The sequence below is a fragment of the Talpa occidentalis genome, unplaced genomic scaffold (genome assembly GCF_014898055.3).
Source record: "Talpa occidentalis isolate TD23 unplaced genomic scaffold, MPIMG_talOcc4v2.1 talOcc4.8, whole genome shotgun sequence".
Classification (NCBI taxonomy): Eukaryota; Metazoa; Chordata; class Mammalia; order Eulipotyphla; family Talpidae; genus Talpa; species Talpa occidentalis.
The window spans coordinates 113,426,437-113,442,396 of NW_023605194.1; the positions used below are offsets into that span (position 1 = coordinate 113,426,437).

Here is a 15,960-nt window from a genome sequence, read left to right on the forward strand (position 1 = left end):
TCGGTCCTTCTGCCTGCTCTGCTCCCCGCTCTGGCTCTGGTGAGTTCTCTCACCCTCCCGCGCTTCTGATTGTACCCAGTGCTTGTATAAATAAATAAATAAATAAATCTTTAAAAAAAAAAAAAAAAAGAACACAATTTAAAAAAAAAAAAATCAAAAGAGCAAACTTGCAAACTTGCTATTACAATGGAGAAGCAATGTTAAAGAACTAAATATTAAATATACTTTTGGTAAGTAGTATCTTTTTCTTCATTTTAGTCATTTTCACATTTCTTTGGCACACACCTTTATCGCAATAGTTTAGCACTTTGATTTTAGCCCCACTAGGGCCACCAAAATAATTGTTTACAATATTTAATCAAAAATTGCCATTCTATCAACCATTAAACAAACTGTGGTATATCCATATCAGAGAATTCTACTCAGTACAAAGAGAAACTACTGATACACCTCCAAAACTTGGGTGAATGTCAAGGCAACTGTGTTGATTACAAAAGGACAATCCTAAGAAAATTAAATACTGTGTGACTCTTTCCAGTAAACATTCCCGAAGAAAGAGAACAGGCCAGTAATGCTGATGGGAGAGGGTATGGGGGTGAGGGGGTCGGCTATAGAAGGGCAACTGAGGGCCCTTGAGCCTGGGTACAGTACACTGGGCACAGTACACCGACTGTAGAGGTGGCTACCTGGGCCACACTCGTGAGGAGGTAACACTGCACTGAGCTACAGAAACACATTAGTACAAGTAAAAGGGACATTTCTATACTTAATATTGGTAGAGCTTAAGTACCAATGTCAGGATACTGAAGTTTTGAAGGCACTATTAAGCATTTGAGAAACTGAGTAAAGGGTACACAGGATCTATTTTTTGCTAAAGCTACATGTGAATCCACATTTATCTCAAAATTCGCAGTCTGATTTAAGAAGCATTCCCCTAGGAAATAGGGGAATTTTAATATGACCCGGCCAGGAGAGAATACTGGGGAGTGATTGTCAACGGGACAGTGGTGATACGGGACAGTGTCCTTCTGCAAGCTCTGTCTGCAACTTACTTTTTAAAACTCCTTTATACATGTATGGGGAGAGACAGGCAAAGTAAATTTGGCAAAATTTTGAATATTAAATCTAGGTGAAGGGGAGTGCCTCTTGTACACCTCTCAATTTTTCAGCTTTAAATTTCTTCAAAATATAGAGTGGGGGAGATTAAGGAAAAGTTGCTATCCTGAAACTACACCCTAGTCCCACCTGCACTCCAATGAGTCTTAAAACAAAACAAAAATTGCTATTAAAAGATTTCAAGGTAACTAAGAGTTACATGACATTGGCTGTGACTTTGATATGTTCTTCAACTTAAGTTCACTAAATCTGTGGGGCTAACGGACAGTTTTGTAAAAATCGAAGTTAGCGGAACACGAATTTTCCTTATGTCTAGTAATCCTGGGTCTCCAGCGCGGTTCTACTTTCAAATGGGTAAAATAAATTAAAATTGGAAAAGCAAAAGCTGGCACTGCAGACACCACAAACGTCTAAAGTCTCAAATTTGGTAAATACAGTGGATCCTCTCACAAAGAAATGTCTGCATGGAAGGCACAGACCCCACACCAAATGCCAAACCAAAACGGCGCCGCACGGTGTGCCTGACAGCGCCAAGGCCACAAGACACATTCTACGACGTTCACGGTCCCCCAACACCCCTGCCCTTGCCATGTTAAAGACGACTGCGGAGCGCACGCGTTAGACACGCAGGCATCGGGGGAGCCTGGGCCTGCGTCAAAAAGGATGCATCGCAAAAGTTCTTTCTTCTATTTCTCTGCTGCTGACGCGGGTCTCGGTGTTCACACACTTCAGTCCACGAGAACCTTCGCGACCGGCGCGTCTCCGCCGAAAGCTCCCAACTTTTCACTTCCCCCCGGCCCGCCCCCCGCCACGGGCCCCACCTCCGAGGAGGGCGATGGGGTGGGGCTGCTTCCCGCTCGGAAACTAAGAAATAAATGCCTCTTCCCGACTCCGGCGAGGCGGGGGAAAGGCCGAGGAGCTGCCGGCGCGAGCGTGGAACGACCTCCGGGGCGCCGGGGTGGAGAGGCGCCCCTCCCCCGCAGGCTCCCCGCCCGCCTCCAGGTCAGTCCGTGACCCCGGCCGGGCGGGGACAGGTGACTCCCCGAGGAGAGCGAGAGGGAGGGAGCCCCCGCGCGGGGCAATGAATGAGCCGAGCCGCGGCCGCACCACCTGTTCCTCCCCGGGCCCGCCCGGCCCGCCCGCGGGGCGCCCGCGCCGCCGCCGCCGCCGCCCGGGCGCGCGCCCCCCGCTCGAGGCCGGGCCTCCGCCGCCGCGGCCGGGCGGCCGAGCGCGGCGATCGAGGCCTAGTCCGGAGCCGCGGCCTCGGGCGCGGGGACCCGGGCCCGGCCCGGCGCGCGCCCGGCTCCGAGCGGGCCGCGGGCGAGAGCGGCCCGGCCCGGCGGCGAAGGCGGGGTCCGGCGAGGGCGGCGCGGCGCCCGCGGGCCCGGGGCAGGGTGACAGGCCCGGGTCCCGGCTCCATCCTGCCCGCCGCCGGCCGCGGCCGCGCACTCACCAAGATCCGCTTGAAGAGCGCGTTCTCCTTGGGCGGGAGGCTCACGGCCGGCATCGCTCCGGCTGCTCCCGCGGCCGCGCCGCCGCCCGGCTCGGTCAGGCTGTGTGTCCGGCCGCCGCCGCCGCTCCCGGGCCGCCTCAGCCTTGATGCCCGCGCCGCCGCCGCCCCGGGCCTCGGGGGTCACCGCGCCGCCGCGCCCCGACGCCCCCGGCCCCTCGTGGTCTTTTTTCCTTTCTCACTTCTCGCCGCCGCGCCTCCCCCCACGGGTCTCCGTCGGCGGTTCACGTGGTAACTGAACAGACCGACAGAGGCAGCCAAAATGGCGGCCGCGCAGCGCTTTCCCACCCGGGTCACGCCGCGCAGCGCGCAGGCGCGGTGACCCCTGGCCCCGCCTCCTCGGCCCAGGCGCCTGCCGGGTAGTGGGGAGGCGGCGGGCGGCCGCGCCGAGCGCCGGGGTCCGGGCCGGGGGTCCCGGGGCTCCCCGGGGGGCTGGCGGGGTCGCAGCCGGAGGCCCAGTGCCGGCGCACCGGGGCCGCCCGCGAACGCGGGGCCCCGTCTGCGGTGGAGGCGGAGGGGAGAGCAACGGCGGCGCCCCGGCGGGGCCGGTGCGCAGATCTGCGGGGAACCGGGCTTCGCCGAGGCGGAGAGCGTGAAAGCGCCTGACCGCTAAGTGGGCCCGGCGGGGCCTGCGTGGCCAGCGGCATCGCCGGAGACGCGCCTGCAGGGTTATTAACGAGGCCCGCGGCGCCGTGGCGCTGCCGAAGCTGTGGCTGAAGGTGAAAGCGCGCTGTGCCTTCACGGTGGAGCCCAGACAGTGCAGGGTGGTGACTGCGTGACCTTGGGACGGGAGCGCTCGGGGCACCTGCCTGCCCCGGAGCTGGCTTCACGCTGGTGCCGCAGACTTCGACTCTCAAGGAACCCCATAGCCAGACGTCTTCAGATCTTAGAAGCTGCAGAGGAGCTGCCCAGAAGGATACTAGAGAGAACTGATGCAGCAGGCAAGGTCAAACTGGATGCTACGAAATAGGGCCACTTCCACAAATACAAGGCGCTTTATAAACAATCGACAATAAAACTGTTTTTTAAAGTGACCTTTCATTGAGGAGCTACTATTTTTTTTAAAGATTTATTTATTTATGCATACAAGAGCTGGGGCACAGGCCATGGGTGTGGGGGGTGAGAGGATTCACCAGAGACAGAGTGGGGAGCAGAATACGCAAATTGACAAATTGACGGAAGTACACTACTGACGGGATCAGGGGGTGAGTCAGGAGAGGTCTGCTGCACCATGTGGGTAGCTCCCTGGCCAGGGATCAACTTATGCAGAAGAGACTGCAAACTGCTTCATAGGTTGCGTCTTAACCCCTTGCGCCACCAGGGAGGCCCAAGGAGTTACAATTTTTCAATTCATACGAGCCATTTTTACCTTTGCCTATTTTTTTTTAATATTTATTCATACAAGAGCTGGGGCACAGGCCAGAGATGTGGGGTGATGAGAGGATTCACCAGAGACAGAGTGGGGAACAGAGCAGGCAGACTGACTGAAATACAGTGCTGAGGGGAGCAGCGGGTGGGTCACCTCCCTGGTCAGGGATAGAACTCATGCTGCAGTGGCTGCAGATTGCTTCACAGGTTGCGTCTTAACCCCTTGTGCCACCAGGGAGGCCCCACCTTTGCCTATTTTTAACCATCCCTCTCCCTGCCCTGAAGTCCACCAAGCATTCTTTGTATCCTGTATCTTAAATACATGTAATGGCTTTGCTTGTTTGAATTTACACAGATATTTTACCTTTTCAACTTGTTCTTTAACCCTACCTGGGAGGGGTTAGGCTGAGTAAAGTGTTTCCCAGTAAAAAAATCTGACACTAAAACAAGTTTTCTAGCTGCTATCTTAAATACCCTCCTTTTTAGCCTGGGTTATAAATAAGGTTTAATCAGTCAAATCCTGGAATTTCCTCAAATTCTGTAATCTCTCTTCGAAAGATTCTATTAAGGAAACTATCTACAGGGCATCACATTTGAGATTTGGAATATGGCCAGTTTTTTTAACCATAAGTTTTTTAAAAAAAATTATTTATTTATGCATACAAGAGCGGGGGTGTAGTAGCCATGTGGGTTAGCTCCCTGGCTGGGGATGGAACTTGTGCTGCAGTGGCTGCCAATAGCTTCACAATGCTGAGACTTAACCTCTTGGCCAACAGGGAGGCCCAAATTATAACTTTTTTTTCAAGTAAAACTAAGAACAAACTTAGAATTCACAATACTGGTTACTTAGTGATAACCTTCAAGCTTCACTGCCCCCAAAAAATTTTTCAACTGTCTGCACTATTATTAAAAGATAAGAAAATTGTCTAGCCAGATGATTAATAATGTTAGCTCAGCTTACTACCTTGCAAACTTTAATTCTACAAAAGGGACTTGTAAAGTGAAAAATCTCCATCTTCGGTCCTCCCTGGTGGCACAGGGGTTAAAGTCTCAAGGCTGTCAAGCTATTGCTAGCCAGCCATTGCAGCAAGAGTTTGATCCCAGGCCAGGGAGCCAACCCACACAGCTCAACAGAACTCTCTGCCTCGCCTACTGCTCCCCACAATAGTGTATTTCAGCAGATCTCCCTGTTTTGCTTCCCATTCTGTCTCTGGTATATCCTCTCACCACTCCCCCCAACACACACCCCTCTGGCCTACACCCCAGTTCTTGTATGCATAAATAAAAATAAATCTTAAAAATTCTCCATCTTCATTTATATGAGATTATTGAATTTTTACATCTTATTCAGAACTTAAATTTTAAAGAAATACAGCATAAAAAAATCTATATATTTGCCACCCAAGTTGAAAAATATTTATATTTTGTGATTGCTTCTGTTTTGTTTTTTAATAAAAACTGGCAAATTCAGCAGGAACCCCTTCCCTCTCCAGATGCTGAGTTTGATAATAGCATAATATTCTCATGCATCATGAATCAATAAACATACATAGTGTTTTACATTTTATGCTGTTTTCACATCTTTTCCTTAACTCCTTGGGAGATGAGTTGAGTAAGGGGTGTTTCCCAGTGGGAAAATTTGGGGTGAAAACTCAGTTGCTATCTGCTAATTCAATTCCCCCCTCCCTTTGCTTAGGTCATAAATAAGCTTTTAGCATTCAAATTCTGGCAGACATTTAAATGAATGTCATATAACAACTTTTACCAAAGTATCATAGTTCTTAGCTCCTGGCTGGAGTTGCTTTATCAGGATTCTTTTCAAGATGGTATTTCACCTAAGACTGCCTACTCCAAATATAGGATTCCATCAGTTCCAACATACTGAGAGAAATGTGCTTATACTTCATCAGTTTCCCAAAATATGCACTAGTAAAAGGATACTGAAACCCAAAGAATGAAACAGCCTTTTCCAACAGCAGTACTGAAGTCAGTAATTTGGTCACTGGCTCTGTATACTCTGACTAAGTGGCTTCTGTTCTAACTTGTTGGATACTGGCAAACACTATGTCAGAACAAGTTTACAAGGGATGGTGTAGAAAGGATATACAACTGACAGGTTGCTGAGTGGACAAGAAACAAAGAAGTTGAGAAGCCACAACTGACTCAGCACATTACCTAGGTGGTTTGCTTCCTTGAGCAAAGCCCAGGAGCATCAAACTAGGTTACAAGCCATAAAGTGACTCAGTTTAGCAATCCATTTAACTATTGTTTGCAGATAAAAAGTGAATCAGAAAGCACAATATAGTATTTTACTTTGGTCAGTAATTTTTGGTTTAAAAATTTTAATATATTGCTAAAGTAAATATAGAAGGAAAAAGATACTTGTTAACATACATTTGCATTTTACAATGAGCCTAACTGGCACTAGGTTTAAAGGATTAAAATGTTTTATCTTTTTTACCTATGCATGTTTTTCCATGGTCTTCAGGCAACAGATTGTATTGAAAATGGAATGCACGGAAATCTGGATCACTTGTGAAAGAGCAAACCTATTGGTCAGTACTTGTCTTTGATCGTCAAAACCAAGTTAATTTACAACTAACATACACTTTCTAAGCTTTCCCACGAATCTATAGGATAGGTGGTATGTCACAGATGTAAAGCTGAACTGGGTAATAGAGAAGTTAAGTAATTTACCTAAAATGTTACAGTTAAAAGTGGCTAGTAGCAATGGGGTTTTGTACTTGGCACTTTGAATCCTACTCTACAGTGCACGGTCTCAGGGGACTGTCCACAGCCTGAGAGGTCAGCTAAGGGGGATCACTGTATCTGGGGTCTGGAGACTTGAGACTGAACCCCACCTCCCCCAGCTGTGTGATCTTGAGTCGGTCAGGGCACTTGTAAACCACCAGAATAATTCTCTTCCTCGCAGGGTTGCGAGACTTTACCACAATAGTGCATGCAACCGGCCTTTACACCTGTCACTGGTCTTTTCAAAGAGAGGGTATAACGTCACCTGGGATGACAGCTAGCCCGCTTTGAGCGTCATCTATAATTTGCGGGTGATCTCGGGACGTCAGGCGGTCATTGTGAAGATGAAATGAAACAGGCTTATAAGGTATTTGATGCATTCATGCCCAGTGCCTGGCACACAGAATTCAATCAAAATAATAGTTATTATTCAACACCACATTTCATTTTCAGTTTTCTGGCTCAGGAAGATTGCCGCAGCCCTCTTGATGAGGATTCCCGCGGAGGGGTCTGAAATACACTCAGAGAACAGAGACGTAGAAAACCACCATTTTCCCCCGTATCACCTTTAATCGCTTCCTCCCCAACCTCTCTACACGCGGCCCAGAGCTGCGACGCCCAGAGGGCACGCCCGCAGGCCCGCGCCTGCGCAGTGGGCGCGCCCGCGCTTCCGGCCGCCGACCCGGCAACATGGCGGCGCCCGCGTGGCTGCGCCGCTGCTCCCGGCTGCTGGCCCCGGCCAGGCTCCCGAGCGTTTGTGAGTGTCCCACTGGCGCCGGCCGACCGGGCCTCCCAGCCGCGGCCTCCCGGGGCGGACTGAGGGGTCGGGGGGGCGGGGGCGGCCCGACCTCGTCGGCCGTGACCTTCGCGCGCCCTCATCCCTGCGCCGCGCTCCGGGCCCCGCCGCCCCCGCGGCCCCGCGCTCGCCTCCTCGCCTCGCCTCGCCCTGCCGCCTCCTGCCGCCGGCGCGTGCTGGGGGCCCCGGGGAGCCCCAGCCCGCCCACCCGGCTTTGGGGGCGCGCGGGGACTGGCGGCCGGAAACTGACGTCCGGGCCCCGAGTGTTTGGCCGCTTAAGGGGGCGCTGGAGGGGGAGCACGGCGGGCGGGCGCGGGCGGCCTCCCCTCCGGGCGCGCCCTGACCGCCCGCTGTCCCCCGCAGCCGCCGCGCGGGCGAAGTTCTACGTGCGGGACCCGCCTCACGCCCAGCCCGACTGGCTGAAAGTTGGCCTGACCTTGGGCACCTCGGCCTTTCTGTGGTTCTATGTAAGTCTCGACTCCCCGCTGGCCGAACCCCGGCAAGCGGGAGGTCGTGGGGGCTGGAGTGGGGCCGTGGCGGTGTGGCCAGGGACGAAGGAGAAATGCTGATGTTAGGGGGAAAGGATGTCCTGAGCTAATCCCATGCAGGCTTTGTGGACTCCACCCCCACGCCAGACCAAAGCCATCAGGACATGGGGAAAGACACATCCTGTCACCACCAAAGGGAAGGTGGCTGGGACCTGAGGTTGGAGTTAAGCAGCCAGGTGGGGTATAAAACCAGACACGTGGGCCTTGGGGGGCTCGCTCTGTCGCTCGCCTCCTGGCTTCACCCTCCTGGCCCGCGGCCAGCTCTCAGGTGCCATTTGGGATTCCAGATCGGCGGATCAGGTAGGACGCATTTAAAACTTTGTCTCCCACTTTTCTCCCTGAGCTGTACATTTCCTCGTTTCCCCTTCCCTTGTGAATAACCTTTTATGAACCTTTCACGTGTGCCTGCAGTAGAGCATTGATAAGTCCTTTTAAGCGCCCGGGTGAGGACCCACAGTCAGGCACCCCGTTTTGTATCGGGGCTGCCCTGTAACACTAAGATTTCACTGGAGTGGAGAAAGGATGATGAGCCTGAAGGTCTTTTCTTTGCTTAAGCAGGGTTTGCGGGGAATAGCAGTTTTCACCAAATAATAATATTTTGTTTCTTAGAATGGATTGAGTCTGGTTGCGGTGTCCTAAGGGACTTTTTTCAGGTGCCGTGTACAAATGAAATCCCATGAAACCTCAAGACGTTAGATTTTAACCAGTGTATTAAATCCATTGTTGGAAATTGTACTTGGGTGTGCGACATACTTTTTTTTTTTTTTGTCCTTCCATGTAAGCATTCATTTAACATCTTCAGCAGCACCATTCCTCGGTGCTGCTGTTGTTGACCTTTCTCTGGTGGAAAAAAACACTTAGAGAAATTAGTTTGCTGAATCCAGTTCACTCTGACTTCAGAGCTATGTTATAAGTCACTGTGAAACACTGCCTTTTGCTACCTTTTTTAAAGTTGATTGAAGTATTTATGCTATATTTAAAGTTTTTGTTTGTGTCCAGTGGCTTTGGGCCTTCTTCCACTGCCCCCATCTCTCCAGCTCTCTAAATCGCCTAAATTGGATTTTCTCATTGAAGTAGTTAACTGTTTGACATAGGAAAGGAATAAGAGATGTTGAAAGTCACAACTTAACAGTAACTAATCTTTTTCAATAATGTTTGTTATAATGGAGTTCCCAGTTTAAAGTTGACCTTAAAGTTCACTCAGAAGCTGATTGAAGTTGGATGGTTTACTGCAGCCACCATAACCCCATGTCAACCATTGTTCCACTTGCATGTTCTGTCACAGTGGGTCTAGAAGTGACTGCCTTCCATGACATCTAATTCATGTACTTCTTTTTAAAGATTTATTTTTATTTATTTACTTATGCATGCACTGGGCACAGTCAGAAGCGCGGGAGGGTGAGAGAATCCACCAGAGCCAGAGCGGGGAGCAGAGCAGGCAGAAGGACCGAAGTACACTACTGAGGGGAGCAGCAGGCGGCAGGAAAGGTCTGCCTGCGGGCCATCTGGGACCCTCCGGTGGAGGGTGAGAGAATCCACCAGAGCCAGAGCGGGGAGCAGAGCAGGCAGAAGGACCGAAGTACACTACTGAGGGGAGCAGCAGGCGGCAGGAAAGGTCTGCCTGCGGGCCATCTGGGACCCTCCTCCGGAGGGCGGGGAGCAGCTGGGGATCGAACCGGTGCAGCAGAGGCTGCGGGCAGCTTCACAACCCGGCGCTCAACTGCTGCGCCACCGGGGAGGCCCTAATTCATGTACTTCTAGTTCAGGGAGTCATTCAGCATATTAGATGTTTAAGGCTAGCTGTTTAACACACACACATACCAATTGACCCCTTAATAGCCAAGTTCTGCTGTGTCCTGTTAATTCAGTCCTTCTGTGCTAAGGCATCCATTCCATTGGTTACCCATAGAATGAAGTGCTATAGAGCAGTCCTCCATTATCCTGGTTTCACTTTCCGTGATTTCAATTACCCTGGTCCAAAAATATCTTGAGAGCATACAGTCACATAATTTTCATGACAGTATATTGTTGTAATTGTTCTATTTATTATCAGGTATTACTGGTGATCTCATACCATGCTTGATCTACACATTATGCTTTATTCTAGACATGTATGCAGTATATATGCCTCTTAGTACTGCCCATAGTTTCAGGCATCCACTAGGGTCTTGAAATGTATCCCCTGAGGAAAAGGTGGGACTACTATATTTGGCAGAATTTCAGTTGAAACTTAAGGATTGCCTTCTCAAGTTTAACATTGTTGGATTGGGGTGAACAAGTATCTATCATTCATAGTTTTGGACTTTTGAGTTTCCTTACTTTTTATTTCTAACTAGAATAGAATAGTTGTAATTCTTTTAATCTATCATCAATCCTCTGGCAAAATATAAGTACTCGTAGTTAACCACCTCCTCTATAAGTTGCCAGAAAGATTACATTTCTGATTTTAACTGTTATTTAATTCTAGCTCATCAAGCAGCATAATGAAGATGTTTTAGAGTATAAAAGAAGGAATGGATTGGAATAAACTTTTGGAATACTAACACAGTAAGTGTACAGTTTTATAGGCGGAAAAGATTATGCAAGTTAATTTGACCTCTTTAATGTATTTTGTTGTTTTTTTTTTTTCAATTTTTACTTTTAGCACCTATATTCCTATCTGTGACAATATTTTTTTTTTAAAGATTTATTTGTGCATACAAGAACTGGGGTGCAGGGCACAGGTGTGGGGGTTGAGAGCGTTCACCAGAGACAGCGGGGAGCAGAATAGGCAGATTGAAATACACTGCTTAGGGGAGCAGCAGGCGAGAAGACAGGAGAGATTTGCTACACCATATGTGGGTCATCTCCCTGGCCAGGAATTAAATTCTGGTCATAGAAGTGATAGTGCTGCGACTTAACCCGTAGGCTGCCAGGGAGGCCCCTAGTTTCTTTAATGGTGCTTTACAGAGTACCTTCACAGCATTTAAAACTAGTTATCACACATAATAAATGTTTTTTTGACACATAGCGTGCTTGAGTACAAATGCCATGACAACAGGAACCATCTATTTTACTAATCATCATGTACTGGACAACTTGCCAGGTGCTGGCAGTTTAGTGTTGGCAGAACGGATTCATGGAGAAGTATGGTAGGTTGTCCAAGTTTTTTTTCATGACTGTCACTACAGCTGACAATTTCTGGTAAAACTCAAGCTATTAACAAGACAGCCTACTGTGTATGATCTGTGATTTAAAAGAGAGTTTATTTTATTTATTTTATTTATGCATACATATTTTTGTGGGTTCTATATATTTCTGAAAATCTTAGTGTTAATCCTTTTGTAAAATGAAAAATCAACCTGATTATCTCCTGGATTAGGTTGGTCACAGCATATCTGTCTGCTGGGTAATAAACAGCATAGTGCTCCCGCGTGCACTTTTTTCCATATTAACTCTCAGACTCAGCTTTGTAGGGTTTGATGATCCACATTTTCACTCTTTCTATTAATATCACCTTGCCCATTTCACTACCTTAATTACCCAATCAAGAGGTAAATAAAAATGAAATAGATATTTAAATCAAAACCAGATGCTAACAACAAAAGCAACAGATGCTTTTGCCATTTTTGTGGCTCAGGTGGTATTTTTTTCTAAAACATGGTAAAAGGATGGGTTGATAAACTTTTTAGATTTGTTATCTAGATTATCCTAAGGTGAATTATTCAGTGTGGTCTAATTTTAGTATTTCTGCTAGTTACTGCTAATTTTTTCATTCTTTTTCTCTTATTGTAGGTATGCTCCGTAGAGTGATAAAACAGTTCCTCTGGATCCCAGTCTGTTGAGTTTTTAATGTGAGATGTTATATGTGAATATTTGTCAAGCCAGCATTTGTGTTTTACATCATTACATGAAAAAATAAAAATCCTCCTGTATTCAGACTCTGTATATTGTGACAACATGTGTGATTCTAAGGTCCATTGTAAGAAGTATTTCACTGTGGATGGTGCCATCTGCTACCAGGGTCAGCAGCAAAGAAATCTGATAAGAAAGTTTATTAAGGAGATAGTTTCAGAAATACAGCTGAAGGATTTACACCTTATGTCAACTTTTAATTTCTTTTTTTCCTTTTTTTTTAAAGTTTTATTTAAAATCTTTATGAGAGCTGGGTTGTAGGCAGAGGTGCACAGGAGGCAGGGGATGAGAGGATCCATCAGAGACAGAGTAGGGAACAGAACAGGCAGATCTACTGAAATATACTGCCGAGGGGGAGCAGCGGGTGAAATAGGAGAGGTCTGCTGCACCATTTGGGTTGCTCCTGGCTGGTGGGGGGTTGAACTTGGTTACAGTGGCTGGCAATAGCTTGACAGTGGTGAGACTTTAACCCTGTACCACAGGGAGGCCCCTGAACCTGAATTTTTATTTTTTTAATTTTTTAAAGGTTTATTAATGCATACAAGAGTTGGGGTACAGGCCAGAGGTGCAGGGGTGGGGGTTGAGAGGATTCACCAGAGACAGAGTCAGGGGCAGAACAAGCAGAATGAAATACACTGCTGAGGGGAGCAGAGTGCGAGACAGGAGAGGTCTACGCCATGTGGCCTGTTTCCCTGGCCGGAGATCAAACTCATGCTGCAACAGCTGCAGACAGGAGGCCCTGGACCTGAATTTTTAATAGTACTTAAATTTAAATGGGCCTAGCTGTAGACTAGTAAATAACACCTAGCATTGAGCTACATAGTAACATTGATAATGCTTTCGAAATTACTGAAACCTAACAAACTGTTAAGCTAATAAGTTAAGAGGACATAGAAAAACCCAGACCCCAGGAACAGCAGTGGGCCCTAAATTAATTGGGTCCTGGAACTCATTTGTCAAAACCCTTGCTGTTGGCTCTGCTCTGCTCTGCTTTATCTCCCTCGCACACAGACCTCCCCCCAGGCCACACTGTAAAGGAAAGACCATAGTCAGCAGTTCCTGGCTTCACAAAGCCTCAGTTCAAGAGTAGCTGGACTGAACAAGAATTAATTTCTCAAGAAGAACTGTGGTACGATGGTGGATCCTTTAGTAAACCTGTGAAATGGGATCAAGTTTTTCATTCAATTAAAATCAAATAAACCTCTTCCCAGATTTATTTCCTGAGTCACTTAAATTATTTTCTTAAATTGCCATGGGAAAAACGGGCTATAAACTCAGTTGTAGGTATAAGAAACTTAAGGGTTAAATTGTGTCTTCCCAAAAGATGTGCAAGTCATTACCACAAGTATCTCAGAATGGGACTTGGAAATAGGGTGGTTGTAGATGTCAGTTAAAGTTATGTATCGATACTGAAGTGGGTGGCTCTTGATTCCATGTAACTAGTAGATTGTAAGAAGAGACATGGAAAAGACAGGCAGAGTTTGGAGGGAAGCATCCACTAGCCAACAATTCCCAGCAAAAATCAGCAGCTTTCAGAGGAGGCCAACCCTGCCAACCCCTGGATTTGAGATGTCTGGCCTCCAGAACAATGAGAAGCAATTGCTGCTGTTTGCCATTTGTTACAGTAGTCTTAGGAAACAATACAGAAATGTTCTTTATTTTACTACAGAGGAGCGTACTGAGTGACCTTCAAGTCTGAAAATTTACCACCTTGATTACCTTTTCCCCTTCATTTTAGCGTAAATATTTTAGGCCATCAAAAGCATTCTCACAAGGACTTTAATTGCTATGGATTCTTCTTCCTAGATTCTTCTAAATGGTTTCACTCTGTATTCATACTGATCTATTGAAAATACAGGTTACGGCCTGAGAATTCAGTGTTAAGGAAAACAAAGCTGTTGCTAGATTTCTGTGGAGACTCGCAAATCCCTCAGTCTTTGAAAACGACTTTCAACTACACAGCACTTAAGCTGGAATAAGTGATGAATGTTCCCCCGGAGGACCCTTGTAATATGCTTTCAAGACTGAAATCCTTGTCAACAGTCACAATTAGGTTGAGGTCATCCTGGATGAGCCAGGCTATCTCCGCCCCTCGACACATGTTTTCCCTACCGGACCTAGGAAAATGTCAAGGCTGTGCCCAAGGTAACGCTGAACAACGTGACCAACAGCCAGAGACTTGTCTGAGCCAGAGAGGCTTCTTTAGCAAAGACCCAATGTTAAATTCTCTCAGGTTTGGGAGAAAAAGGTAAACCTGCCCAGTCTTGGGAAATGTTTAGTCAAGAAGTGACAAATAGAAAACCACATTTCCTACCAGAGCTGTCAGAAGGATAGAAAATTTCTTTTCACCTCTTTTGCTTCCCACTGTGTCTCTGGTGAATCCTCTCCCCTCCAACTTCTGGCCTACACCCCAGTCCTTGTATGCATAAAGAAAATAAAAATAAATCTTACCAAAAAAAATTCCTTTCCATCCAGGAGACATTCAGCTTTTAGTAAAATGTAAAGGGCTCTGGAGAAGTGCACTATTTATCTCACAGTTGTAACCTGTCCCAGCTGGGATGGCCACCTCTGACCTGGAGGACACCACTAGCTGAGCCTCCATCTCCTGAGAAGTACGTGGGCCTGTCACAGGCTCCCACAAGGAGAGCAGTAAGGGAGCCTCAGCTTCTGCTTCAGCTGGGAGTCAGCATCCGGACTGCCTGCTCCAATTATCGGAGCACATTCCATACTTAATGCAGCTCAGGGCTCACCTCAACCCTAGGAATAAAGACATGTCCTTATGCAAGTCAGGTTTCTGGCTTCTAGACACCCACTCTTAACCACACTGTTAAACTAGCATAGCTTTTAGGTATTATGGGCATCATCAGTATCCCCTTGCTCCCCCTCCTTAGAATTGTTAAGAAGTACACAGATGTGCTAATACTTTGAGAAAAGCTTTTTAAAGCTATATGTATGTCATTTGCACATTGTTTAAACCTAAGTCTTAGCTTACTTTTATTATCAATATCTGGTCAGAGGTTTCCATGTGACCTTACACCCCAGGGTATCTCAGAGAGGATGCTGTCTGTTTAACCTGCAACCATAACCTCTCATGCCCTGGAACAGTGCCTAACGCACGCTTGTGAAAAAAATGACTGATCCCAGTGTCCTGCAAGCCATTGTCATTTTCAAAGCTTTACTAGAAAGAATCCTTGTAGGGGAGCCTCCAATGCATTAAATAACAGTATCATGCATGTGTTAATTCACTGAAATGCATTTACTGCCCTTGATCATGTATTTCCCTGTTAAAATTCAGAACTGAGTACACCAAGAAAAGAACGGGCAGGAGTGGTAGACCAATTGGGTTTAGTTGTCAATCTGGTCCGACTGCAGCGGTTCATTACACGTTCTGCACAGGGAGTGAGAAAGCTAATCGCTAGTTGCCAGAGGATGTGGGCTTGATGCTGATCAAAGGCAGCCAGCTTACTGATCTCCTCTCAGGAGCACTGGCTTGGGGGAGGAGGGTGAGTCTTGCCCCTCCTGTGCTGCTGAGAAATCTAACTCTGACTCGACTCAGAGGACCCAGAGCCCTTGTTCAGCATTTGATTAAGCACTAGGGACAGCAAACCATGCCAAGTATCAAAAACCAGCTCTGACCACGGATTTGTACTCTTCGGGTGGGAATCTGTTAAACATTAGAATCGGGTTCAGCACTAGAACCTCTGATCAATGTTTAGTCATTCACAAAGCCATAGAGCCTTTTTAACATGTCAAGTGTTGTCTAAGCAGTCAAGAGGCAAACACAGGGATCACTGAAGTGGCAGACGATCCTTCCACATGAACCATTCAGAAAATGTTAAAGCATAAATGACTGGTTTCCATATTCAAACCATGACAAATTCGTGTAGCCACGATGAGACAAGTAATTGAAATCTGGGGGGAGAACTAATGATGTTGCAATTTTTTTAAATTTTTTAAAGATTTATTTAATTATTTAT

At 47.3% G+C, this 15,960-nt stretch overlaps 2 protein-coding genes and 1 long non-coding RNA gene across 4 annotated transcripts in view; 2 read left to right on the plus strand and 1 right to left on the minus strand.

Annotated features, from left to right (window-relative positions):
• NAA15 (N-alpha-acetyltransferase 15, NatA auxiliary subunit) overlaps positions 1–2,923 on the minus strand; it is a 68,200-nt gene extending 65,277 nt beyond the window's left edge. The window contains exon 1 of one of the 2 annotated variants that reach the window (XM_037497490.2): positions 2,570–2,923. In XM_037497490.2, coding sequence (XP_037353387.1) covers positions 2,570–2,623 — 54 coding nt within the window. In that variant the 5' untranslated portion in view covers positions 2,624–2,923. Of the gene's footprint in view, positions 1–1,704; positions 1,879–2,569 lie in introns of those variants that run through there. The other variant, XM_054689989.1, reaches the window with a different exon arrangement.
• On the plus strand, positions 1,845–7,363 carry LOC119234509 (uncharacterized). Its single transcript, XR_005122641.2, has 4 exons — positions 1,845–2,118; positions 6,483–6,549; positions 6,927–7,112; positions 7,199–7,363. It is a non-coding gene; the product is annotated as an uncharacterized LOC119234509 (long non-coding RNA).
• A 71-nt stretch (positions 7,364–7,434) lies between these two features.
• NDUFC1 (NADH:ubiquinone oxidoreductase subunit C1) lies at positions 7,435–12,150 on the plus strand. The gene is made up of 4 exons (XM_037497491.2): positions 7,435–7,502; positions 7,905–8,008; positions 10,557–10,636; positions 11,864–12,150. Exons 1-3 carry the CDS (start codon positions 7,436–7,438, stop codon positions 10,614–10,616), a joined length of 231 nt encoding a protein of 76 aa, XP_037353388.1. The 5' UTR covers position 7,435; the 3' UTR covers positions 10,617–10,636; positions 11,864–12,150.
• The last annotated feature ends 3,810 nt before the right edge of the window (positions 12,151–15,960 follow it).

Excerpts from the sequence above, each read along its gene's own strand:
- NDUFC1 (XM_037497491.2), top strand. The coding sequence starts at position 7,436 with ATGGCGGCGCCCGCGTGGCTGCGCCGCTGCTCCCGGCTGCTGGCCCCG. Across the intron at positions 7,503-7,904 it reads GGCCAGGCTCCCGAGCGTTT|CCGCCGCGCGGGCGAAGTTC; the intron begins GTGAGTGTCCCA and ends TGTCCCCCGCAG. Across the intron at positions 8,009-10,556 it reads CGGCCTTTCTGTGGTTCTAT|CTCATCAAGCAGCATAATGA; the intron begins GTAAGTCTCGAC and ends ATTTAATTCTAG.